Source organism: Podarcis vaucheri (genome assembly GCF_965113315.1).
Source record: "Podarcis vaucheri genome assembly, chromosome: 6".
In the NCBI taxonomy this organism is placed as follows: domain Eukaryota; kingdom Metazoa; phylum Chordata; class Lepidosauria; order Squamata; family Lacertidae; genus Podarcis; species Podarcis vaucheri.
In genome coordinates, this window is record NC_138764.1 from 91,757,871 (window position 1) to 91,785,382 (window position 27,512).

Below are 27,512 nucleotides of genomic sequence, written 5' to 3' on the forward strand. Positions count from 1 at the left end.
GGAGGCAGAACAGTTCTTCGGGGCCAGAACAAAGTGGTGAGCATTTTTATCCAGTTTGGGCCAGGGTGACCTTCCCCTTGAAAAACAAGTTGATGTTTCTTTTTTCATTAGTTGATAGAAAGGTGCCAGAATGTCCTTCCCATTTTGTTTCTTCATTCCTAGGCAACTGGCAGTTCATGCCAAATGTTATTTCAGACAAGGAACGGGGGTGGGGGTGGGGGATGACAGCTCCTCCTCTGATTTGTGAATGGGACCATGTTGGTCTCCCGTTTGCCAAGATGCTATTTCTAGGAGGCAAGGCGCACAACCTCCCAGTGGTCCTGAATTTCCTGGTTGGTGACAGGGGTTAAAGTATGCTGTCGTCAGCTCTGCAGACCCAGGGCTCTTTTTATGGATGCAGTGCAAATATAGGAGTGGTGGACAGCCCAAAGAGCGCTGCATAAGCAACATATAGCATATTTCAGCATTTAGAGAAATGTAAGTCATTCATACTATGAAGAGACAAATTATAATTTTTTTTTAAGTTCTCTGAAAATTTAGAAATCAGAAGAAATCTGAGAAGGGATCTAATATTCACCTTCACCCTGCAGAGCTTTTGTTTTGCAATTGTTTTTCTCTGGAGTGCCTGTTCTCTACATAGAAATAATCATAGAATCATAAAGCTGGAAGGGACCACAAGGGTCACCTAGTCCAACCCCCTGCAATGCAAGAATCCTTTGCCCAACGTAGGGCTTGAACCCATGACATTGAGATGAAGACTTATGCTTTACTGATTGAGCTATGCTCCCCATGTAGACTGGATTGTGTAAACAAAGTAGTCTGTGACAGAGCCCTGAACGATAAATGGTCCTGCCTCAGTGGGTTTTGGGTAGGTGTATTATTGGATGGCTTTTTGATCCCATCCAATTCCAATTATAATTTGAAATCCTAAATCTGAATGTAGTGCTGTCTGCATTCCATGATTCTATCCAAGTGTAGAATCTGAGCAGGGCATGATGTGAAAATTGGCATCCTGAGAATCTCCACTTGTCAGGGAACTGACATCGGAGGAAAGGGAAGTGGTAGGGCTCCCAGAGACTGGGAGAGAGTCAACAGCCAAAGCAGGGACCAGCAGGGGGAGCGCGGGGTCTCTGGAGGAGGATCTCAGTAATGCTGAGAGAGACGCAGCAGCCCAGGCAGGAAGCAGAAGGGGAGAGAAAGGGGTGAGAGACACTTCGAGCGAAAATAGCGGGGAGGTGTCAGAAGCAACTGCAGGGAGACCTATGCTTCGCCGGAAGCTGTCACGTCGTGAGTCCAGGAGACGCGTTTCCGTTAAGGAACTTCTTTGCTGGAAGCGCTTCCGCAGACAGCCACTGTCGGACTCTACAAGTGACTAGAGCAGACATGTCTGAGGAGCTCTGTCACACACAGAGGTTTGTGGGGTCGCACAAACTCTGAAGGGGCACTATTTTAAGCACAAGCAGCTAATCATCCCCTGACACCACTTTTTTAAAAAAAGTAAATTTCTATCTTTATGGCTAAGAAGACTAACTTCAAAAGTGGGTGGGGGTGAAACTTCAGCTGTCAGAGGTAAAGCAGATGATTTCAAATGATTGGGATAGTGTGTGGGTTGGTGAGAATCTGCTATAGTTAAGATCATGACCTTTTCTTGATTAGCTTAAGCAAAAAAACAGAACAAAAAGAAATTGGCGTTTATTTTTTGGGATGGGAACAATCTACCACAACATATGTTTTTTCGCTTAAAAATAATGTTTATATATCTACAGAGTTTTGTGGATTTAATGGATAGATTAATTTATTAAGACTGACATGATCAATTAATTTTAATTGGGTGCCATTCTTGCCAACAATCCTATGCATGCTTAATAACTGCCTTGGAAAATAAGTCTTTTGCTAGGCAGCCAGTTCACTCAATCATGAGCTTTTGTCTTGGTTGGCTATTACATTCTCAAGCAACCTTAACTTCGCTATCCAAGAAGTGGTTAGTATATATTATTATCTGCCCATAGTGAAACAAGCTTCTTCCTCAGAAATTCTGTTTATTCTGAGTTTCTTGTTAAGCACTGTAACAAAATGTAGTAAGGCCCAGGCTAATAAACAAGCAATCTTAACAGCATTACAGCTGGGACCGGTGACATGTGAAAAATTTCAGGCATGGTGTATGACGTATCAGCTTTATAATGTACAATGGCAGATCCAGCTTATGGGAGCAGTGAGTGTGCAGTCCCATGGAAATTATAAAGTCATGGAAAGTGCATAATGCAGAAAAAAAGTCCCTTGAGGTGAATGTTCCCAGGATAGCCTGAAGGGATTCTGTACCTATAGCTGCTTGTTGTGCAGAGTAATAAGCATTTTTCAAAATGTCACTAAGTCTACAGTGCTGTGAGAAGTGGTGGATGACATAAAGATTTCTGTGAAGGCAAAAATGTGTCCTGTCTTGAATAAGAGAAGGAAGGTCCATGTTACTTAACTTTTATTTGTTCAGATAGCTGTTCTGCACCCGTTGTCCTCTTGCTGAGAAATAAACTGAAAGATTTTAAGCATTATTTCAGGAGCAGGATAATAGTTCATGGATTGAATTTGATGGCTTTCTTTTTAACCACAAACAGAATCCCTACATAGTCTCTGGCTGTAGTGAGTTCCAAAATACAGCTCTCCATCTGGGTGTACAAAGATGGGGAACAGTCTGAAGACACATGAGAATACCACTTCACTGGAGCAAGCAGCTCTGGGTCTAGCCCGGGGGTCGGCAACCTGCGGCTCCAGAGCCGCATGTGGCTCTTTAAAGCCTTTGCTGCGGCTCCGGGGCGGTGGCGAGGGGAGGAGGCGAGGAGAGGAGGCGAGGGGCGAGGGGAGGGCGCGAGGGAAGGAGGAGAGGGGCGGGGGCGAGGGGAGGGCGCGAGGGAAGGAGGCGAGGGGCGGGGGCGAGGGAAGGAGGTGAGGGGCGGGGGCGAGGGGCGGGCACGAGGGAAGGAGGCGAGGGGCGAGCGCGAGGGGAGGGCGCGAGGGAAGGAGGCGAGGGGCGGGCGTGAGGGAAGGAGGCGAGGGGCGGGGGCGAGGGGAGGGCGCGAGGGGAGGAGGCGGAGGAGTTAGTTGCCTGAAGCCACTGTTCAAAACTGGTCACTGTTTTGAAGGGGAGTGAAGAACACACACTCAAAAAAAGGTAACTTGTTAATTTAATGTTTATTATGTTTACTGATTTGTGCTTTGTGACTGTTTGAGGTGGGGGGTTTTTCTTGGGAGGCTGGGCGGCGCGAAGAGAGGGAGGCTTGTGGTAGCGTCAGGGCTTGTCTCTAGCAAAGTAAGTCCTCGCTATTTGGTCACATGCGCAGCATTGTGGCTTCGGAGCTCCAACACTTGCTTTGCCGGCTGCTTTCAAAAGCGTTGGAATCAGCTGTGCTGTTGCTGGGTAACCGGATCGTCCCAGCAGCCATCTTATCTGCCCATGTGGTCTTCTGAGGCGGCCGCCATCTTACTATAGGAAATTCCACGTGGGAGTTAGTTGCCTGAAGCCCCTTTTTAAACTTAGGCAGGGGAAAGTTTTTGGGGAACGTTATGCAACAGCTTATTGCTGGTCTTTGTCGTCCCGCCTTTGTAAGCAGGCTGCATTGAAAGGGGGCATATACACTGGTCACTGTTTTGAAGGGGAGTGAAGAACACACACTCAAAAAAGGGTAACTTGTTAATTTAATGTTTATTTCTATGAGGAGGAGTAATTCTGAGGGGTCAAACAAAGAAATAATAAAAAGTGTCAAAAAAGGTATTTTTATAATGACGAATGCCTCATTATTATATATTATTTACATCAGGCACTGATTATGATTTATGGTACACTGGGGCCCTGATTAATTTTCTATGGCATTTTGGGGCATTGGTTATTGGGCATAGCAAGTTGCGGTCGCGTGGAATTTGTGCTTTGTGACCGTTTGAAGTGGGTTTTTTTTCTTGGGAGGCTGGGCGGCGCGAAGAGAGGGATTATTTTTATAATGACGAGGATGACATTGGGCCCTCATTATTAATTATTATTTACATCAGGCACTGATTATGATTTATGGTTCACTGGGGCCCTGGTTAATTTTCTTTGGCATTTTGTGGCATTGATTATGCAGTCGCGGTTGCGTGGAATTCCACATGGAGTTAGTTGCCTGAAGCCCCTTTTTAAGCGAAGCCCCTTTTTAAACTTAAGCAGGGGAAAGTTTGGTGAAAGTTTGGTGAATTGCTGCCAAGGAGTGTGGTGGAGTCTCCTACTTTGGAGGTCTTTAAGCAGAGGCTTGACAACCATATCTCAGGAGTGCTCTGATGGTGTTTCCTGCTTGGCAGGGGGTTGGACTCGATGGCCCTTGTGGTCTCTTCCACATATGTATGTGAGCAGGTCTTCTCCAACATGAACTATATTAAAAACAAACACCGATCACGCCACACAGATGACAGCTTGCAAGCCTGTGTGAAAATGAAGGTGATGTCTTACAGCCCTGATGTGCAGACACTGAGCACTGAGGTTCAGGAGCAAAAGTCCCATTAACCTGGTTACCTGGTTGTAAATTAAATATTTTAATTAGCTATTAATTTGTCCTTTTTTCTTGAGATTGACAGCTGACTGCACGATCCTGTATATATAGCATTAAGGCCAGAAACAATATATGCAGTGTTATATTTGTTTTAAATGTTGCAATGTTTTTGCGGCTCCCAGTTGTTGTTGTTTTTTCGGAACCGGGTCCAAGTGGCTCTTTTTGTCTTAAAGGTTGCAGACCCCTGGTCTAGCCAGTGCCTGTCTAGCCAGCTGCCTGAGAACCATGTGTACACTACATTGGGTTCCATGATGCTAAAATATAAATAATAAAGAGCATTGCCACAAAATTCTTGTCCAGGCAGCAATCTGATCATATACATACTTATTTGGAGGTAAGTTCTGGGTTCTTTAGAACTCTCACAGAAGTGTGCAGAAGCCTGGAGCTGTGGCAACCAGGAAGTTGCATTATTTTAGAAATATGTGTAGGTATAGATGAGGGGTGGCCAGTGTTTTGGGCTCCAGATGTTGTGGACTTCAATTAGCCCTAGCTAGCTGGACCAGTGGTCAGGAATGACGAAAGTTGTAGTATAACAGATCTGGAGGACAACCTAGTTGACTACCTCTGAGATGAATAGCTATGGGAATTTTGTGTGAAGATGTGTAGTGTGCCCAAAAGATACCATATCAAGGACACCTGATCTTCTTTTCCTTTCTCCCTTCTCTCTTTTTCCTGATCTGTTGCTCATTTGTTTTAGACAACTGTAAATGCAGATTTCAAAGAACCAAGGTAATTTAATTTGGATAATTTTTTTTACAAAAGAAGGTTGAAATTGCAAGGACAGTGTTGAAGAACAAAGGGGAGATTGTGGTATTAAGCAGGGATGAATAAGACAGTGGTGGGATAAACCATTTCAAACAGATTCTTCCTTGCTGCCATGGTTTCAGAAGCCTTATTCTCCTTTCTAGTCTCCTGTTTGTATGGTAGAATTGTTTTTTTAAAATGCTTGTGTATGAGATAGTTGTGAATGGTATGATGGGGAAGAGCGATAGCTTAATGGTTGAAGCAGATGTTTTGTATGCAGAGGGTCTTGTGCTCTATCCTCAACATGTCTAGCTTAAAAGGATATCTGGCAGCAAGACTGAAAAAAACAAAGAGCCACTAATAGTCAGCATAGATAATACTGGGTTACATGGATGACTAGTCTGTTGGTATAAAGTAGCTCTCAGAAATATTGTGGAAAAGATTACCTTTCCCACAAAGGATGAATAGTTTCAGCAGCTAAATGTTAGTATCAACATTCTTTCTTTATATTCATTTTCTCTCCCCCTCCCCCCCCCTCGGCTTTTGCATGAGGAACAACCTTCTCTGCTATTGTGCAGTTCCTGGGCTCCATGCATCATCCTTAATGGTATGCTGGTGTTCATCACTACAACCTCATAAGATTAAGATTCCCCAGCTAGCTGTTGCTGTGCCTCTTGAACCCAATCATTCCCAGTGTTAGGACCATAGCTCTGGGGTCCATGTCACAGTGGATGCTGGGTGTTCTTGCATTCTTACTGGAGCTGCAAGGCCTATTTTCCAGCCCCTAAAAATTGCCTGCAGCCATCACCTGCCTGCTTTACCAGAACTGCCTGTCGGAATGCTTTTTTCCTCCATCACCTTCAGGCAGCTGGGTCGCGTTCTTGATGTGGTTGAACAACATTTTATCACGTATGAGACCTTTGCAAGTACCACCTCAGCCTCAATGACTGCTCCAGCTCTTGTACATTGTAATTATTTATATTTTGAAAGTTTGCACCCACCTTCTGATGGATTGGTCCTCGATATGGTATGCAACAGAACACAGTAACAGAGTGAAACCTCCCCCATACAACCCATACTCCTTAGCCTTTTCTTCTCCCAAAGATGTCCCACAAGGCAGCAGATGTTTAGGATCAGAGTTCTCCTTCTCCTAGATGGGCTACCATCCCAGGTTGATGAGCCCCATCTATCATCCACTTCCATCTACAGCACGTGCAAAAACCGCCTTCTTGATCGTTGAATCCACTACTAGTCTTATCTGCTCAATTTGCCAGAGCCTGTCTCTGCACACAGGGCAAGCCTCTAACTCACCACTGAGGGTTTGAGGCTCATCAGCTACCCTCACCTGGTTTAGCCAGCCAGTTAAAGCCGTTTCCAGGGTGTGGCCACTGTCACATGCTGACAGCTTCTAGGAGCCACAGGTGAGAGCTGAGTGCAGGGTGGGGAACAAAGGTGGACAAGCTACCCCAGAAAGAGCACAGCATGTCCCCCAGCAGAGGTAGTACCCCTGCCCTATCACCCCATACACTCAGCCTTATAGTGAACCTTGTTGATGATTGAACCTGGAACTTTCTCCATGTAAAGTAGATGCTCTCCCACCAAGCTGAGGTATAGCCACTACAACTCATTGGCAGTGCCTGTCCAAAACCCAGATCAATGTGTTCCTATTGCTATATCAAAATAATTTGAGAAGCAGAAGTTTATTAAATTGGTTCGTTGTAACTACATATTCTGTCGCTTATTTGCGCTACTACCTCACTGTGATTTACCAAACATGAATGTTGTTGCTAGGCTGCAAGCTGAGGGCAAGGGCTGGGGCAGACTTTGGATTCATTTTGTAAATGCACGTTCAGAAAAACAACTGAAGCATGAGTAGCATTGATGCGTATCAGTAGAAGGAAGGAAGCTCTGGATGAGGACAACGCTTGTCCTATCTAATCTAATTATTGTACTTTGCTCAGAAGCTGTACCAGTTGCTAGGCTCTCTGAAGGGATGTAGTGACTCACCCTCTTAACAATTTTCCATTTCCCCCTCCCCCCAGTTTGCTGAACACACAAACACACACAAACACAGCCTTTATCTCACTGTAACTAGGCTATGGTTGAAACATCTCCCTCCATTAGTATTTTGAAAGAGAGAAGAACCAACTGTTTTTTCAACTTGCAAACACTTTCTTTGCGATGTGGGATGGAACCACTTCGTAGCAATTCCCATATTGGCCTGGTCTGCATGTCACAATGAAACATAGTTAAAATAAACTATGATTTAATGTGATGGTTTAATGTGATGTGTGCACCAGGCCGTTGTGAATATAAAGTCAAAACAAGCCATTTCCTGCCAGTGGTCACCAGCCAAGTAACTTGTTTATGAACCTAAGTAAAATGCTAGTGTATTGAAGAAGCGCAACACACTTAACTATTTCGAGGGAGCAAAACAAAACACGTCTGATGGAACCATATGTAGTGTGCTTCTGTACTATTTCCAGTGTCTCCCTTAGTTTCAGCCTAAAGATCAATGCATTACAAAATGATATGTACACTGGAAACAAATGAAGACCTAGTTAAGGCTTCTGCAGAGCAGAGTTCACCTGTGAGCATCTTTAGATTTATCGTTGCTGATGTAGTGGTGAGATTGTTGAACCTGAGAGACCACTGGGTAGCCTTGAGCCAGTCACTGCCTTTCAGCCTAACCTACGCTCAGAGTGGTGGTGTGGGGATCAAATGAAGAGTGGGACAACCATGTTTGCCACCTTGAGCTCCTTGGTGAAAAAGGTGGAATAGAAATACAATTAATAAATGTACTTAATTAATTAGTTGCAGGTACATATAATGAAATGAAATCACAAAGACTTATGCAGCAGGTTTGAATGTAATCTTAAGCATTTTGTTTTGAAAAGAAGATTCATTTCATCTTATCATAATGCACACTTTTGCACAGGTTTCTGTCTTTATTATTTATTTACAGCATTTATATCCTGCTCTTCATTGAATGTTTTGAATCCCGGAGTAGGGAACAGAATAATAAAAATAATACACAAAAAATTACAAAATCATATTAAAAAGTCCAATAAACAAGTTAACAATTCTGTCACGAAGTGGACAAGCAGCAAAACAACGGCAAAAATTAAAATGTCACATTTAACCAAATGCCTAGGTTAAAAAAAACAAACACAAGACTTTCAGACAAGACATTTTTCCTCATTTGAGATGGTGCAATATTTGAATCTCTATACAGATATACTGAACTTGGTAATAACAGCTATTACATATGTGCTATGACTTTAAAAAGAAATTGTGCAAAGTCTTTTGTTATACAGTGGTGCCCCACAAGACGAATGCCTCGCAAGACGGAAAACCCGCTAGACGAAAGGGTTTTCCGTTTTTGAGCTGCTTCGCAAGACGATTTTCCCTATAGGCTTGCTTTGCAAGACGAAAACGTCTTGCAAGTGTTCCGATTATTTTCCGCTCCCCCCCTTTTTCTAAGCCGCTAAGCCGCTAATAGCCTTTTAGTCGCTAATTCGCTAAGCCTTTAATAGCCACTAAGCCTTTAATAGCCGCTAAACCGCTAATAGTGCTAAGCCGCTAAGCCGCTAATAGGGTTGCTTCGCAAGACGAAAAAACCGCTAGACGAAGAGACTCGCGGAACGGATTAATTTCGTCTTGCGAGGCACCACTGTACATGGAATTAATTTGTTGGCTGCCGTGCATCATGCTGTTTCCTTTCACATAATCCTATAGCTGTAACAGGCAGCTAGGATAATTAAGTGAACAGTACAACCCTAGTAAACAGCAATGGATATGATAAGTTGCTTGTATTCTGTATAGTAGACCATCTGGAATCGATAAGGTGCATACAGTAAAGCTGATCACACGTTTATGACATCAACTATTTTAAAGATTTGTTCTTTAAAAAAATATTCACAACACTAGCAGTGCTACCCAATACATGTCTACTTGGAAGTAATCAAGTTCAATGTTTAGTTCAAGTATATTCTCTTCTTAACAGAGCAATTGGCCCAAGCTAAATGTGGTCTGTTCTGATTTTTTAAATCAGTTCTTAAATCAAACTTTTGTGAATGGGAGATTTTTATTCATACACTTGCGTGCCACTGGGATCCACATTTGTTTCTCTTGATTTAGATAACAATTTACAGAATTTTTGAATTTTAACAAGAGGGCCGTAATAGCCATGGGTCACGTGATCTCCTTGGAAGCTGTTGTGAGTGCTGCTGTTTTTTGTGGTGAGAATCTTTGCTTTCATGCTATGTTTCTTTAGCTGTCTCAGTTGCCTTCATGAAGACAATATGCTCAAAAGGCTCAGTAATTGGAAGGTGAAGGTGTTTATTCCTTGCTGCATTTCTTATTTTATTCTATAACTGGGTTTCACAGTCCCTATAGCACCAGCAAAAAGTGGCAAAAGGTAATTGGAATTGCTGGCCTACTGCTCACCACATTCTTGCCAATGGTGTTGAATATCATATGTATGTACAGTACAATATCTGGTTCACTGAAGTGCATTTTAGTTGCACTGGGTTTCTGGTGCTTGGTTCCTTTGGAAGGGATGCATCCAGACATGGGTTTCCACCATTAAAAAGCTCTTGGTAGGGGGATCCTTCATAGCACTCTGTTGCCTTCTTCCACATAAGTTAATGGCTCCCACTGATAAAGTTTTGGGGGCTACTGTTGGGGAAAACATAAAGGTAAAATGTGCTCCCTTGCTCCTGACATTGGACAGGCTCCACTCAGTTTCCCACCTATGCCTGTAACCTCTCTCCACTCACTACTTGGTTATTTCACTCGCTACTTCTCAGTTGCAGCTCCTTTGTTCTTTCCTACAGAAGAGGCATTCATTTTTATAAGGGGGTGGAATCATGAAAAGCTGGGATACAGCCCCAGATTACCATTAAACTGGCCTCGGTCCAGTATACCTGAAGGAGCGTCTCCACCCCCATTGTTCTGCCCGGACACTGAGGTCCAGCACCGGGGGCCTTCTGGCAGTTCCCTCACTTCGAGAAGCCAAGTTACAGGGAACCAAGCAGAGGGCCTTCTCGGTAGTGGCACCCGTCCTGTGGAATGTCCTCCCACCAGATGTCAAGAGAAGAACAACTACCAGACTTTTAGAAGACATCTGAAGGCAGCCCTGTTTAGGGAAGCTTTTAATGTTTAACAGACCACTGTATTTTAATACTTGGTTGGAAGCCACCCAGATTGGCTGGGGAAACCCAGCCAGATGGGCGGGGTATAAATATTATTGTTGTTGTTGTTGTTTACAGCACATCCAGTCACTAAATCCAGAAAATAAATACAGCCCATCACACTGGTGGACACTTTGCTAGTGTCCTAACTAGTGTTTCAGTGGCTTTCCTTTGATTTTTCTCTGTTCTCGACCTTGTTTCTAAAACTTAGCATTGTGGAGCTGTTCGACAGTGGAACAGACTCCCACGAGAGGTGTTGGACTCTCCTTCCTTGAAGCTTTTTAAGCAGGTTGGGTGGTCATCTGTCATGTTGAGATTCCTGCATTGCAGGAGGTTGAGCTAGATGACTTGTGGGGTCCCTTTCAACTCTACAATTCTATGATCTATGATCCAGTGCTGGCTCCCACAAGAAAGCCAGCACTATGGTCCCTTGTTTGAACACCCTTTTGAAAAGAGAAACATAACTGAAGCATTACGGCGGTTTGTTTAAAAAGCTAATTTCAAATTACTGATGTGCGTGAGAAAAATCCCCACCTGCAGTCGCAGCTTTCTGCCAGTTTCTATAGCTTAAATCTAGTCAAAATATCAATTCCACCCCCCACCTTGAAGTAAGTCTGGTACGTCAGTGATTCTCTACAAGATATGAAGCATATAAGATTCATATCCTGATGTGTGTGGGGTTTTTTTTAATGTTATCTTTTTAAAAAAATACTTGAGAGAGCAAGGGACATGGGGGTTAGTTTCCCAAATAAATAGTGGAGCAGATGACTGGTCCTGAGGTTAGAGGTTATTTAAAATAAACTCCACTGCCAAAGAAAATTCTCGTGGTTGTGGGAAAATGTTTAATGGCTTGTTTTCTGATGACTTTCTGCTTAAGCTGCAGGTCAAAGCAGAGAAGGCCTGGCTACTTTTTCACTGTGGTGGTGGGACCTTCATTTGGCTGCCTCACAGTAGACTTGGTGTAACCCCCACTAGCTGGCTGGTAACAGTGAGACCTTTTTGAAGCCGTGAAAGAAACCCAGTAGAACAGTATGTCACTACGGTCTGCTTTTCTGTGGCTTAGATTCTCTACCTATAAAAGAGGAACAAGCCTCGCTATTGTATACATAGCTGAAGGCATTCATAACTCCTAAAGCCTTCCGTGTTCAACTGGAAAGGAGCATTTGTCAAAGCGCAAAATGATGGCATGCTTCTAAGAAACCTCGGAATTCACTGTAATGGGAATTACTCTGGTTTCCTTGTGGAGGTAGAACATAAGACACTTTCCCTTTTATGCTATTTTGGCTGCTGAATATATATGTTCTGTTGTAACTAACAGCTAATCTAGGCGGTTGAGCTGGATCCCTATGGTGAATGTAGCAGTTGTTTCTGGGATGGTGAGGGGAAAGGGAGCATGTCTGAGAAAAATGTTGTGTGCTGCTGCCACCTTACCAAACAACCTTATCAGCTTGTTGAGCAGAGGTAGGAATTGGGCTCTGTTGGCTTTGCTCTGTAGCTTTCAGGGAACAAGGGTTTTCACTGCAAACTAGGACTAGCAGTGGAGTCCTGCAAACAAAAAGCTCTATTCCCAAAGTCAGTGTTTTATGATTGTGTAGAGATGTTGGGTGAGGCGCATCCTTCCTGTGGCTGCTTTTTATTTTTCTAGATCCTGTTTATGAACACTCTGTTAAGTGGCTGAAAGCAAAATGTTTGTCTGGCATATATTCCTTTTTGCCCATCATTACGGCAGTGATCAAGTGCAGCGTTAGTAGAAATTATCTGGCTTCTGAGTCACATCCAGATTACTTTCTCTCATCCTATACCATGTATATAAAACAGCTTTGCAGTTCAGCTTTCAGCAGTTCCCAATAAATATAATTTGCATGTTCAGCTTGCAAGTCTGAATTAGGGCTGAGGTGGATAGGAAGATAGATCTAAAAGGGACAAGTGTTTGCTTCCATTGACACAAGACTTGGTCCATACCTAAAATGAAGCCTGTCTCTGTGAAAGCAGGCCTCATCATAGGATTTTTTTTCACTTATAAGCAAGTTTTTGTGAAACACTTATAGCTATAATGGGGTTAAAATGTTTGAGTAATCTTTTTTCTGAACCTTCTTTGTTAAATAATGTCTTTTTAGGCTCATTTCCAAACTTTTCATCTTCTGCTTAGAATGTAAGGACAATAAAACTAGCAGTCAGCTAGCTTCAGCGGAATGAGATGGTAGAATAGACTTGCAACACTTGAGATTGCAGGCGACAGTGGGTTTAACAATTTTTGAACACAGGCCTATATCCAGCACAGAGTTAAGCATGCTTAAACGGTGGGCCGAAGGGGGGAAAGCCGGGTGGTGGTGGTTAGAAATACATTGTTACAGATTTAGAATTAGTGAATGTTAGAAATTAGTAAAGTGGTAGAATGTAGATAATATTTGGAGTATTGAAGGGAAGATGCCGGGCCAGCGGGGAAAAATATAGGCTGAGCTTCCTTTCCAGGCCAGGGCCTCACCTCGGATATTTATTTATTTTTATCTGTTAAATTTATACACCGCCTCCATTAAAAAATCTCAGGGCAGTTCACAGAATAGAGGCCGTGAGCATGACAAAAGGTGTTGATGGCTCATCACAGAGAAATCCAGAGCAAGGGTGTGGATTACAGGGAAAATGTCACCTTTTAAAACTAGGCTTGGCAAATAGGCAGAAGGGGAGGAATTGCTTGGCAAGAGGTGTTCAGGGAACAAGGAGGAGGAAGTAGGGAGAACTCAATGTGGGTGCTTTGGCAGGCTGGCACAGAGGCATAGAGATGTCTTGGAATCAGATGTGGCACTGCTGTGGGGAGGAGTTCCTTCTTGAGATGTATTGCTCTGACCTCTCTCCAAAGTAGAGCCAGGTGTAAATATGCGTTGATAAACCATATTTATTAAAGACATGACAGTCTCTGCTGTGGGTTGATTCCCAGCGGAAACATGACTCTGGGTAAGCAGCCAGAACCCCCTAGAATCTCGCTGCTGCTCGGCAGATTCTGGGGATGGCACACAACCTTTGCAACAATATATTGTGACTTGATGAGATTCGTTCATAGCTGGTAAGGCTTTACTCATTGGCTTGTGAGCAGTCAGTTATGGAGCACATGCACCACCTGCATTGCTAGAGCATTTTATTATATAAAATTCAGAGAGGTAAAACATTAAAGTGTGGAAATAAACTGTTTTTCAGTGCTTCAAAAATAATCTCCCCTTCTCTTACAAGTGAAACAATAGGTCACTTTTCACACACTTTTATTAACAGTAAAAAAAAAATTGTTTTGTGACCTTTGGGCCTTGTATCTGACCTTTGGGCCTTCTGTTGACCATCCCTGTTCTAACATGTTCATCTTAAATTAAAACAACAACAACAAGCATTCAGATACAAATCTCTGTCCTGAAAACCACAAGCACACACGCAAACAAAAACAGATCCATGCATTTAGTACAGGGGTTTTTTTTTTTACCTGACATTAGAAAACTTGCAGCCATCACAGTTATAATTAAATTTGGTTTCAAAATCTTAGGCAATAATTAATTTAATAGTTTATAAAATTACCTTCTCCCTGTAAGCCTTCTTGTAAACTTTCACTTCAAAACATATATAATGTCTGGCATTCAATTGAAATAATTGAATGTCTTTGTTCAGTGCCATCTGTTCCTTCACTGCCGCTTTCTTTTCAGTAAACGGGCTTAATTCTTCCTTCCATCTGAATCAAGGCATATGGTGCACTGAATTTCAGCTTTTACCACAGATTCTTCACTTAGTTGCAGGATGGTGGTAGACTGTATATACACTGGTTGCTTCTCTAGTTAATGTGCAACTTGATTTTTTGAGGAGTGGGGGCAAATTCAGGGCAGTCCTAATCCCTTGAGCAGCACTGCTGGATGGGGTGCAAATTTGTCAGGGAGAGCCTCTGCTGCTGTGGAGGTCCCTGCTGTGTGCCTTCCAGAAGCTACCGCTGGTGGTGGCGCTTGTATTGAAATACTGCTGAACATTTAAAATTTTTGTTCCTTGATTTTCATCAAAGGAATATTTAATTGAACACAGTGTTGATTAACATTGCTGCCCTATTTCGGGATGGTGATAGTAGTCTGGAGCAGGGGTCTGCAACCCGCGGCTCCGGAGCCGCATGTGGCTCTTTTACACCTTTGCCGCGGCTCCGGGGCGGATACTAGCGAGGGGAGGAGGTGCATTGTGCGCCCTGACACTCCCCACTGTGGCGGGCGCTGTACTGGCTGTGACGTCGCATGGGGGCGGTGCATGCGTTAGTCCCGATGTCACCTTCCCGCCCGCTGTCAGATCGTGGCTCTGGAGATATATTTGTTTTAAATGTCGCAGTGGTTTTGCGGCTCCCAGGTTTTTTTTCCTTCGGAAACGGGTCCAAGTGACTCTTTTTGTCTTAAAGGTTGCAGACCCCTGGTCTGGAGAAATCAGTATTGGTAAAGTCACTGGATTCAGAACATATTGTCTCTTCTTTCTGTTAAAAGATGTTTTCCGTTTTTACGCCCTCAGAGATAGAACATGCTACTGTATTGCACAGATTCCATAACTGATATGTGCTTTGGAATGTATACTTTTTCCTCTTTTTTTCTTTTGTTCTTCTTTGTCCTCCAAATATTTGCAATGGTTATTTCAGTTGTTCTGCTTCACGTTGAAATGTATGTTCTTGCAAATACCAGTGTGCTTCCAGTGGGACTTCAGCCTGCTGGAGTACCTTACGCCTATAATGCCTCTCCATGCATTCCATCACAAGTGGATAGGTTACCGGCTCAAATTTGTTGGCAAACAAGTAGGGAGATTCATGGATCCACTTTAAGTCCCCAAGACCATACACACAAATGTCTCTGACATAATGGCCTGCAAAAGCGAAATAGCAAATTGACAACCCCAGATTGCATGCAACAAAGAAAGGGAAATATGTGGTGGACATTTTACATTAGAGGTGGGGAAAGGCAGTTCTGTTGTTTAAGCAAGGTCCCACTAAACCAGGCATAGGCAAACTCGGCCCTCCAGATGTTTTGGGACGACAATCCCCATCATCCCTGACCACTAGTCCTGTTAGCTATGGATGATGGGAGTTGTAGTGCCAAAACATCTGGAGGGCCGGGTTTGCCTTATGCCTGCACTAAACCCTAGGATTCCTTTTTTAAAAAAACCACATTTGCTTTTGATCCTGCACAAATACTATCTCTCTGAACATGATCAACAAAGGATGGGACTTCTTAGACGTGCAGTATCCATCATAAATGCATCCAGATCTGTTTCAAAATTAATGCAGATCTTTAAGGAATAAATGAACCCTTTTTCTTATTCACAAACCATGTTTTTCTTAGGTGCAAGCTAAATAAGTTTGGTATTGTATTAAGGTTAGTTTGTCAGATTAGGAATGGGACCCAGGTTAAAATCCCCACCCAGCCATGAAGCTCACTTGAGGTGAGTTGTGATGATAAACTGAGGGGGTGATGATCGTGTATGCTACCCTGAGCGCCATCACTGAAAGCTGTGGGATATAAATAAACACATTGCTGTAAAATTGCTACTGGATTCTCAGCCCATTATATCTGTTCCTACATATGTCAGTGCACGTTGCTTTTTAAAAAATGCTTTGTGAATGAATATTGAGGTACGTATTGGAAACCAGTTACAGGAAAGGAGTTACAGTTATCCAGTAGAAGCAACTCATCCCTTCACCGGCTGTAGTTTTATCAGCTCTGTTGCTGTACAGCCTCCATTTCCTCAGTGGGGAGTCTGCTGCTCAACTTGAGTCTGCTGCTCAACTTGCAGGTTTCCAAATGCATGGAAGTTGTGCTTTCTTTGTGTTTGGCAGATGGCTGTCCCAGGGGATGTGTGCTGTGTGCAGTTTATTATATTTACCTTTGCAACCGTTGTGGCTTTTCCCTTCTTGATCTCTCCACTTGATAGCACGTATGTTTCCTTCCCACTGTGCATCTGGTGTTGCACCTGGAGCATCTAACAACCAAATTGAAAGCAACATTAGCTGTTATTTTGTTTGAATTCATAGGCCACCTCTCAGTATTGTTACTCCCAAGGGGTGGCTAGCAATCCCGAGCTTTTCTGGACTGGGGGTTCCTCTTCTATTTGCAGTTCCAATATTTCCTCATCCCATGAGATACACTAAATATTCAGCAGTCATAGCTCTCTTTAGAAAAGCACTGCGTTTTGTTCTGAAAGGTGGTGGTAGTGCAGGAGTCCTTCATCGCTATGTCAAAATTCAGTGATGCAAGTCCCAACATCTGGAGCGGCCTCTGAAAAATTCTGCCCAATATGAACTTGCATGGTTCAGGGGTGCCAATTATTCTCCATTAGAGCACCACATGTTCCAGAAAGATGTGATCGTGCCTGATGTAGGGAAACTGCTTCAGCATAGGACTGTGGCATAACACCCTTTATAATTCCCCATTGCTTGCAAGGAGCAGCCTGCCAGGAGCTCTCTAAGGAAAAGAAGGAAAGAGAGCTTAGAAGGCTGTAGATACTACTAGAATGAATTCTACTGACTCTGCTATTCCTGGCAGGCAGATAGGAGATGCTGTTGAGAGAGCTTGCATGAGTGAGACCTTTAATTCCAGTCTCCAGTCTCGTGCTCATACTTCTAAATCTATGACTGCGGACCCTCAAATGGGACAATTCCACCAACCTAGAAAAGGGGGTGTCCCACTTAACCAAGGTTTGGGCCTCCCCATTTAGCCTGTGAGCAGTTTTGTCAAAGGCCATGCCCATACGTTCTACACCCGTTGGCCTATGTGACACCAGATGTGTAGCAGGTAAAGAATGCCACTAGGTTGACAGAGGGTTTATGGGCACCACCAGTCAGCTTTTATAGTGCTGGGTGTGGTGCTTTGCAAGCCTCAACACTCAGTTGATAAGCCTTTGGAGACAGAATTTATTTTCAAACCACATGGGCAAAAGATTGGTTGCCTGCCACCATTGTGTTGAAACTTGGCCTATCATCTGGATCTAGTTCCTCCTTATTCCTGTTATAAACATTGCCTAGAACACCTAGTATCGTAACAGTTTGTGGAATTGGTAGACCCTATATCAATACCGAGTGGTTTTACGGTGTTGTTTTTCTGTTTAAAGGTAAAAGAGGCCTGATTTCTATTTTTAAAATATACATTCAGATAGGTCCTAAGGATTGAAAAAAAATCTGCTTTTCCTGCCTATAGTTTTTTATAAAAACAAAAAACACAAGAACAACAACCAATGGGTTGTGTGGAGTCAGGAAAAGCCCCTTAAAAATCAGGATTTTTTTTTTTCATTTCGTACCTGGCAAGTTGACATCACCTTTCAGTGTTGAAAACTGTTGGTTTAATATTTGCTCAATACTGAAAGGGTCAAATGATGGGGAAATAGCTTAGGGAAGCTGAACTCACTGGCTCCTGGACTTGAATATTCAGGACTTGGAAACAGTGTTCAGTATAAATAGCTGCTTACCTGGTAGGCGGTTGAGGGTGACCCAGTAGTGCTCATCCGGACTATAGGTATCCCTTGACCATTCAAGCAAATCTCTTGCACGTGTATCAGTCAGTATAAACTCTACAAATTCTCTTGTGAGTACATAGTAGGCACCCCCAAAATAAATAGTCAAATTATGGGGAGGTTCACTTTTCACATTCTTCGTTGGATACACATAAGATTTTTCTGAATGCACATATTCTTTGTAACTCACATGTGTCCGGTATTTCATATGAGGCGGTTGAACAATTCCTGGGGTCATATTTTTACCATTCCATTTGCTTTTGATGTACTGCATAAGTTCCTTATTAGTTTTGATGGGATAATCCTGGCCACAAAGATTAATAACATAATTCCATTGATTTTTTGAATGAATCAAGTCCTTCATACAGTTGATATCGGCTTGTAATCTGGAAAATCCTGCATAGACAACATTCTCTGTCCTCGAAGCGATAAAAATATTTTCAAAGCAGTTAACCAGGGTTTGCACAGCCGACTTGTAATCCTTTGATGATTTTTTGTCAATGTGTATACAGTAAACATTCTGAGGCACATAAATGGCTCTGAGTAATTTTATAAACATGTCCAGCTCCTTGTGAATGGTGATGATGTACGCGAAGGAGAAGTTGCCTTCTTCTTCTGACAGAGGACTTGTAATGAAGTGAAGTCTCTTCTGAAGTGTCGAGCAGTTGCAAGGCGTCTGTATGCAGGTAGACATTTCTTGCCTGCGGATAACCTGCTGGCACAAGTGGCCAATTTGAGGAGCAGCATCTTTCCCATCAAAGAGGGCCGAGCAAAGCTCATCGGGGTAATCGCCACACTCTGCTAATTCTGGGAGGAATTTTTGCTCATCGCCTTCCTTGGGGATTGTATTCCTTACGTAGACGAAAGCACAGATGATAATGCAACCCACGATGCATATAAAAAAGCCTGATTTTGCTGTCTCAAGTAGGTTCATCTTTTGCACTCCAGTTGTTTTGTTCTTACCATTGTTCAGTGAAACAGCGTCCAGTTGTACCTGTGAGGGGGAGAAAGGAAAATTAGTGTTTCGTTACCTTCACCCTGATGACGTGTTCATTCTGTTAGAGGCAACCAGGATTGAACTTGTGGTGAAAATTTTGTTTCCTGAAAGACAGGCTTAATTGTGGCTTAAGCTTCTGCAGTTGGCTGTAGGTTTTCGTTGAAGCAATTTTCAGTTTTTGTTCCTGGTAAAACCAGACATGATGGTGGCAGGTGTGGTTTTTACCAAGTCCATTCTATTGATATCAGCTCAGCAATTCTGCAGTTTCTTTAGATTGAATATACCTTGTTCCTGGAAGGGTGGAGACAGGGTTTAAGTCTGAGAAAAAATGCAATGTCTAATCTTTTAAAACCAGGATCCAAAGAGCTATTTAGTTGTATCTAGCTCTTTTAATATGTTAATTATTATTTTTTTGTATCCACACTCCCTCCCCGCCTGCCCTTTGTGCAATTGCTTTTGCAACTTCCCTGGGTTTACCGTTCAGTATTTTGAGGGGTAGGAGCATAGTTGCTGGCTTGAGAGACACAATGCAAAGTCCTGTTGCTTATGTGGGTCTAGATGAACAATTGTCTGGATCCTGGCAGTGATTTATATTTTTTTTTAGCATGCATGCTCTCATATATATCAGGCATGTTCAACCCTTCGATCGCAGGGGTGTTCCTGGTCGATCGCGGGACTAATTAACCCCCCCCCAAATAGCTCAACAACTTTGGTTAGTACCCCAAAAAAGCTCGAAAACCCTTGGCAATAACAATGGGTATATCACTGCCAGGTTTTTTTTATACTGGGAGTAGATCGCAGTCTCTTGAAAGTTGGACGTGCCTGATATGTATGATTCACTATCCCTTTACTTAAATGGGTTTTTCTCCAAGAAGAGTAGGGATCTTCTGTTGTAGTAATATAACCAATACATTAACACTTTTACAGCAATTTGTCACTGCAGAAAAGGCCACACTGTTGCCACTGTTGTAACAAAGTTTAAATTAAAACACTTTTATTATTTACATTTTATTAGCACTAAGCGTGCTTTTGAATGCAGTTTATAAAATGAAAATCACTGTGTTTAACACACTTCAATGTTCTCCTACGAAAAACATTCTAACCGTAGCAACATTGTTTTGCCTTGCTGTACTATGTAAGTTTGATGCTTCCAGACCTATTTTAGCAAAATTGTTTACTATTTCACATGTTTACCTTTCTGAATGTGGTCTTACACAAACTTGACTTCGTTGTCACATCCTATGCCTCTCAGCACAGTGGTATGTTTTCTTGCAGCTCAGAAGTCAAGTCTCTGTCCTTGAACTCTTAGATGCTGGATATATGCAGTACTAGAGGGGAAAAAATATTTAGCAGAAGGAGCAGTCCGTTGAAATGCTTTGTGACCCTAAATAGGCGGTCAGGCAGTATGGATTTCACCATGTTTTTCCAGGTTTGAAAACTTTATTCAGTAGAAATAATGCCAATATGTGGAATCAAAAATATCATGTGGTTGCTATTTTGTCCAGCACTGATGATAATTTGAATTCCTCCTATCTGATCAACAGCCAGCACAGCAAAATCTTTAGATTATATTTTTTTATTTAGCTGGTGTTGTGGTTTTTTTGTAATATCTAAGCTTTAGTTTTAATCAGCTACACTTATTCAACCTGCATACATATTCTGACTGCAAGCTTTCAAGGGACAACATGCAAAACAAAAACAAAACACATTCTGAAGGCACTCACAGAAGAAATGCAGCTCATTTCCCTTACCCGTCTATCCTGGTCTTCAAGTCAGAAGAGTGTCCTTTCCCCCGATTCATTGTGCTGATGAAATCCTTTCTGTGTAGTGCTAGATGGAAGATGCATCCATTTTGCTGCTTACTCCTGTCTCTGCCTTAGTCACACTGCTCTTCTGCGGTGCTGCCTGTGCGGGCCTAAGAAAAACATCAGGAATAGTAGTCCCAGCAGAATAGCGTTTGCTTGGAGGCTCAGAGGGGATTGGCTTACTGTGTAAACATACACATGGAAGCAGTCCGGCGTATTCTTAATGCAAGCCTCATGCGTCCACTGAATCTGCAAAGGTTCAGTTCTCGCATCAGGTTTTGGATGATGTGAGGAAGGAGGGGGAATAAGGGGGAGGAGGAGGGAGTCTTTGAAAGGTGGGCGCAAAGTTTTCTCAGCAAAACAGAATCACGCTTGCTCTGAGGTTGCAGTCTGCTGCCAAGTGACTAACGGAGCCAAGAATAGATTAGCATAATGGACATTATGTACCCTGTTGTGAGGGTTATGAGTGTGTTTAAGGGGTGTTACAGTAGGGAAGCTCTGGCTGTGTCACAAAGCCAGAAAGGCTGTGCTACGGTGGATGAGCGATTTTTTAAAAAAGGGAGTTGAAAATCGCTCTGGATTAAGCAGACCTACGGCTGATGTTGTAACAACACTGCCACCGGGAAGTGCGTGAGCAGAGCATTGGGGGTCAGCAAGTCCCTACAGTTCACGAAAGGCTTTAAAAGCCTCTGCACATGTAAACATCACTGGAAAGAAATTTGCATCCTTAAGATCCACCCTGCCTACCGAGACAGACTGAATCCACTTGCATTTGGAACTGACATTTCCCTGCTATAAGAGGCTAGGTAGGAGGAGAGCCAGCACCCGCTGTATTCAAGGTCAGGCTGTGGCAGGACACACAAAATGTGACTCCAGACACGTTTGACAGGAAGTGTCACCAGGACATCACGCTACAGCATTTCACAGATGGAAATAGGGATGTTAAACGCAGTATAAGGAGTCTCTCTAGGAGTATATTGCATTTTAAAACGGGGTTTCAGAGTTTTTAGGGGTTTTTGAATGTCTTATGTAGATTTTTCAATTTCATTGTTCTGTATGGGACAATGACAATAAAGATATCGTATCGTATTGTTCTTCCCTGCTTGCCATGCCACTGTTTCGAACACAAAGTATTACTGCCCGAGCAACAGCATCAAAAACAGATTGCTAAAGACTCTTCTCCACCTGCCGGTGTCTCTGTTCTGCAGATATTTCAAAGTAAAGGTTTTGTTCTTTTGAGTAGAGATGCTAGGGAAACAACATTGTCCTAATAATATGTCGTCTGCAATTCAGAAAGAAGCAAAAGAGGAAACGGTCCCAGCAGCACTGATGCTTTAGTGTCAGTACATTTGGGTTGATGTGCATTTGCACTAGAATTTTTTCTGAGGCTGCATGTTGTGTATCCTGCCATGGTGTGACTTTAAATGTAGTTTTCCTGGCCCTCCTCATAAGCTCCTCCTTCTTTTTATGTTCCCCTTTGAGTGGCTTTTCCTAATTGTCTCACACCCATTATATATCCGGTCGTTGATCATTGCAGGTGGAGGCTTCCTGCAAGTACCATCTTATCAGGTGGTCTCCACACAATATAGGAATCAGGCCTTTAGTATGGTGGTACCAACCCTTTGGAATTCCCTCCGGTTAAATATTAGGTACCCTCACTGTTATCTTTTCAGTACCTACAGAAGACCCTCCTCTTTCAACAAGTCTTTTTAGTAGAGACCTTTCCTAGAATTGGAATTGTTTTCAGATATTTTAGTTGTTTTGTTACTTGTGTGTTTGCCACCCTGGACTCTTTAGGGAGGATATAAAGGCAATTAATAATGCCATTTAGTTTTTCTTTACAAGTGATTTCAGTGCACCTTAAAGTGCACCAAATTTATTACAACGTAGCTTTCATGGACCACCACAGACAGAAGTCCATGCAAACTAATGCCATAATAAATGTGTTAGGCTTATAAAAGTGCTATTCAGACTAGACCCTCTGAAATCATTGCACAAATACTCTGAGTATAACTTAGTTGCATAAATCTTTATGTATACAAAGGAAGCTCTTGTTTTTGCTGTAATGCTCTTAACACAGTTAACACAGAATTTTAAACCATCTAATTGATAAAGAGGATGATTCCTGTGCTGGATCCAAAGAGGAGGGGTGGAGGATGAGCCAAAGTTGTTGAGCTTTTCTTTGGGGGGGGCATCGGGGTCCCAAGAACATCCAGGATCGACCAGAGACACCCCGTGATTGACTGGTAGATTGTGATCGACCTGTTGGACGCCCCTGACCTAGAGTTTTGCAATATCCACCATCTTTACTCTGTTTTTCAATCTCTGATTATCATGTTGTAGAAACTTCACTACTATCAAAGAGCATTTTCCTTTTTATATATATAACATTTGAGTATACAATTGAAGCATATTTTGAGACTTCCTTTTCCTTATTAGCTATTTAGAGGGATTCGTGGGCCAAATCTCATAGGATAATAGAACGACACCTGTGTTCAGTTTGTGCCGCAAAGGCACAACAGAGCTGCTGATGGAATTGGAGCAGATAGAGGTACTTGGAAGTAAACCTTTACAGACCCTGAGTAAAGTACAGCCATTCCTTTCTTACTAACTGCTGCAAGCTTGAGAAAAGTTATTTTGTAATGGTGATGTGTGTATTAATGTTTAATGAGGAGGGGGCCAAAGCTCAGTGGTCAAGCCTGTGCATTGTATGACATCGGTCACTGGTTCATTCATCAGCGCCTTCACTTCAGGGTTTCAGATAACTACTTCAACTGTTTTTGAAGAGCTACTGTCATTCAAAGTAAACACTACTGTGCTAGATGGAAGCTGTTGTGAGACTCATACAATCTGTAGCTCTGTCAATGATAGATCGTCACCATATCCAGATTTCCTTTCCCGCTTCTTAAAGTATGCATAATGAGTCTCGGGATTAGTTCTCACATTGCATTTTTCCTAAATACATTGTGTGAAATTTCATGTGTAGATTGTCACTTGCCTTTTGTTGCATATAGTTCACAGCATGTACACAGTGGCTCAGTTCAGACATAATGCCAAACCATGGTTTGGTGCACAGTCTCTCATACAGGCTCCCCTTTCTCTCTCTCTCTCTCTCTATATATATATATATTAAACATCTTTGGCCAGTGTTATGTCAAATCGTTGATAGTGCCTCACCTCCAAATCAGAGTTTGCAATAAAATAAAATAAAATTTTAAATTTGCGTTTGCAAATCATAGTTTGGGAGCACTTAATGTGGTTCAAATGTTCTAGTATGTAGAAATTTTTACTGGGATACTTGTAAACTTTTAAAGATAGCAGCATCTACTTACTTGTGCTGTTTGCATTTAACAAGAAAAAAGTAAAGGTATTGAAAACTGTTGACACAAAATTAGGAACCCAAAGAATTGTGGTTGATGTGCAGACTCACATACTTGCTAGAAATAATCACTTGAAAAGCATTAATTACAACTTGGAAACTGCCGCACTTCCCTCCTATTTTATTTGCAGTTAGGTAACCTATTCATTGTTACAAGTGAACATACAAAACTGATTATTTTTCCACAGAAAAATGAAGCACAAATTTCCCCCCAGGAAATTTCCCACCCCATATCACAGGCCCACAGATGTGGTCCTAAGTTGCCAAACCATAGTTCATCATTTCATCTGAGCCCATGTTAGGTGCATTGAGAAACCATGGTTTATGGCAAGTTCCCAGCATCCGTGTACACAATAAAAGGCATGTGTTGAAGATTTCATACTGTTTGCTCCATGTGAAGTGGCGCTAACACTGCGCCATGATTCTGGAATAGCTCAGGGTGAGCAACTTTTTAATGTCCAGTGCTCAAAAATCCTAGCTTTGCATATTTTGTAGAACACATAGCATAGCCTCATGAATAAGATAAACTGCCTTGTCCACAAAACATAAATCATAAAGCTTGGATAGACCAGAAGGGCATCGGGTCTAGCTGTCTGTCCCAAGACAATATCCTCCACACATCAGTTTCCTCCACAAATTAAACCACATGCTTGAGAGAGCCGCACACCACAGAGGAAGACTTGCTGCCAGATTCAGGCTGGCCTAACCCTGGGGCATATCGTTCGATTGCTCCTTCCTGCAGTGTAAGCAAAACAGACTACCAACTTCTCCTTGCCTAAAAGATGTTTAAGAATAGGAGCAGTGTGTGAGCTTTCGGAATTCAACAGAACCTGAACACACTTAACCAGTACAAGTGATGGCCACTTTATTGTCCCTTCCTTTCGTTTTTCAAATGAAATCTTTTCTCTTTTTAAATCAGGAAATGCAGTGAAATATTACTGCCAACTAGAAACCAACAGCTGTAACACTAGATAGTTATTCTGTTTTGCCTTGTTCAACATGTTTATTCACAAACAAGGATTAGCTGTTTAAAATTGTGTTCCAAAAATGCTAATCTCAGGAGTTAGGTGACTGACATGGGATTGTTTATGGTAGGGGTGGAAATTGGCTGACTCGCAAGGATTTTGATTTTTAAGTGAACCAAAAGAGCCCGTTCTCCAGTTTTAGTTGTTTGGTTTTAGCTCAATACCTACTAAGAAAGAGATTGGCACATTTATTCAAGAAAATGATTTGGCAGAGAATAAATGAGTAATAGACAGGTGTGAATCTCCCCCTCCCCCCCAGTACAATTCTATATATGTCCACTCAGAAGTAAGTCCTGTTAAGTTCAAGAGTAAGCAGATATTGGATAGCACTGTAAGTGACCCTGATTTTGAAGCAGGTTGTAATTTAATTTTTTAAAAAAACATCATAAAGTTTAGAAATAATAAACTCACCCTCTGCTGGAAAAGGCAGGCTGTTTGGAGCCAAATTTGAGAAATGAGAGAGAAAATTCTCAGGATCCATTGCCCTTGAGGCAGATTCAGACTTCCCTTTCTCATGCGGTCCTTCCCTTTCTCATGTGGAGACCTTCCATCACATGAAAGTAGTTAATAATTAACTACTATGTTTGTATTTTATGATTAGTTTTCCTTAACCACTTAAGTCCCGTGTTTTTGGATTCAGCAGCAATAATGTTCTGGATGACATAATTAAAAATAGCTTGTGTTTTTCTGGATTTTGTTGTTGTTGTTGTTCAGACAGCCTTTTAAGGCAGTGAAACCAGTCTTTTTAAAAGTGATCTGTAGATAAAGCGTTGCTGTTGATTATAAATAGTCTTGGTATGGCTTTAACCTCTAGGCTGCTAGCAGAGTACAGTGAACAATGTGAAAAAATCTTGTGCTTTTCTTTTTCTTTTTTTAACTCTCGGGTTGCTGAAACTTTCCACTTGATGACAGCCATGTGAGAGGAGTGTAAGGATTTTTTGCCTACCAGGGAGGAGTGAAGAAATAATGAATCAGGCTGCGGAATCTGGCTTTGTGCCTTCCTCCCAATCTAAATAATTTCGCTTCTTTCGTCATCTTAATGTGTGAAGGCTTTTGTGTTTCATTTAAGTGGTTGGTTTGGAAGTTTAAATAATGAATTGAGAGCTGCGGGACGCATGGAGTGGGGGAAAAGAAATTTTAAATAGTCTCTGTGCAGAATTCTGTAGCTTTGTTCTAATTCTCAGTTTTAACTAAAGCTGTTCTAATAATAATAATAATAGTAATAAAAATAATAATATGGGTAGACATTTGGATGCAATCAGGAGGAGCCATTCACATACGGAAATGGGTTTCTATGTGCATATTCCTAGCTGCCTAGAAAAGCACATATGCAATTAGGTGGGAGAGGGGTGCCCATTCTCCCCAGTTCAGCTGTTAGAGCCATGCACTGAGCCCTGTTCTAAAATCAGAAATTGTTCCTATAATCTTTGGGGGCAGCAAGGTTTTGATTTAATACCCTACCATTCCTGCTTCATTAAGCACTTCATCATTGTGCTTTTTTTGAAGAGTGCTTCATTCACACAGTGAGATTGAGCCTTTCAGGAATACTCGGTTATTTTAGAGCAGTGCTATTGTGCACGTGTAACACTGAAATTTTGATTAATTTCTTTTTTTAAAAAAGGAGACTGCAGAATTATTTCCACAAAAGCTAGAGACAACTAACATTCTAAAGTAGTTATTTATCAATGCCTTCATGAACTCCAAAGATATAAAGTATGGTTTAGGCTCTTGCCTGCAGAAGCTTTTGCTACAATAAACCAGTTAAATCACCATCAACCATCACCAGCCATTTTAGTGCATAATCTAGCCTTCACCAACCTGTTGCCCTCTAGATGTTTTAGACTACAACTTCCATCATCCCCATGCAGCACACGAGACTGATGGGACTTGTAGGCCAAAATGACTGGAGGTCAGCAGGCTGGCAAAATGCCGGTGTGACAATTACATAGCTGGCAGAGCAGCATCCAGCAAAGATTTTCACGACAATTCCACCCATAGTGACAGACTATCTACGGAACAGAGCTATGCCTCCCTCCCCTTTAAAAACAAATATGGCTGCTTGTAGAGCCATAGGAGTTCCAGGAAGTGCCGTCAAAGAAGGTGGCGATGTTTTGGGTGGTGACGACCGGCGACTGTTTGCAGTAGAGTTTTGTTTTTGTTTTTTTTTAAATGAAGCTTAAATGGCCATATAAGTACAATAAAAGGTGTACGTTCCTGATGGTGCACAAAAAAATTCTCTGTTGTGGGCTTAGCCCAAGCAGACATGCTGTATGTCAAAATGTTTGAGGCAATAAAACAG

The 27,512-nt window shown here is 42.2% G+C and overlaps 2 protein-coding genes and 1 long non-coding RNA gene across 6 annotated transcripts in view; 1 reads left to right on the forward strand and 2 right to left on the reverse strand.

The window, feature by feature from the left end:
- LOC309534181 (beta-1,3-galactosyl-O-glycosyl-glycoprotein beta-1,6-N-acetylglucosaminyltransferase 7-like) overlaps nt 1–26,006 on the reverse strand; it is a 29,102-nt gene extending 3,096 nt beyond the window's left edge. The window contains exons 1-6 of one of the 4 annotated variants that reach the window (XM_082226275.1): nt 25,625–26,006; nt 20,756–20,919; nt 20,199–20,332; nt 17,963–19,001; nt 16,385–16,480; nt 14,936–15,367 (exon numbers count right to left, since the gene is read on the reverse strand). In XM_082226275.1, the coding sequence (XP_082082401.1) occupies nt 15,138–15,367; nt 16,385–16,480; nt 17,963–18,941 (1,305 nt within the window). In that variant the 5' untranslated portion in view covers nt 18,942–19,001; nt 20,199–20,332; nt 20,756–20,919; nt 25,625–26,006 and the 3' untranslated portion in view covers nt 14,936–15,137. Of the gene's footprint in view, nt 1–14,935; nt 15,368–16,384; nt 16,481–16,503; nt 16,963–17,962; nt 19,002–20,198; nt 20,333–20,755; nt 22,041–25,624 lie in introns of those variants that run through there. The other 3 variants (XM_082226278.1, XM_082226276.1, XM_082226277.1) reach the window with 3 other exon arrangements.
- The window catches only part of RTF2 (replication termination factor 2), a 64,243-nt gene that overhangs the window by 16,155 nt on the left and 20,576 nt on the right, over nt 1–27,512 (forward strand). The gene's annotated exons all lie outside the window — the stretch shown is intronic.
- Nucleotides 15,664–16,387, reverse strand: LOC309534416. The gene is made up of 2 exons (XR_014220699.1): nt 16,289–16,387; nt 15,664–16,236 (listed from the first exon to the last, which is right to left on the reverse strand). It is a non-coding gene; the product is annotated as an uncharacterized lncRNA (long non-coding RNA).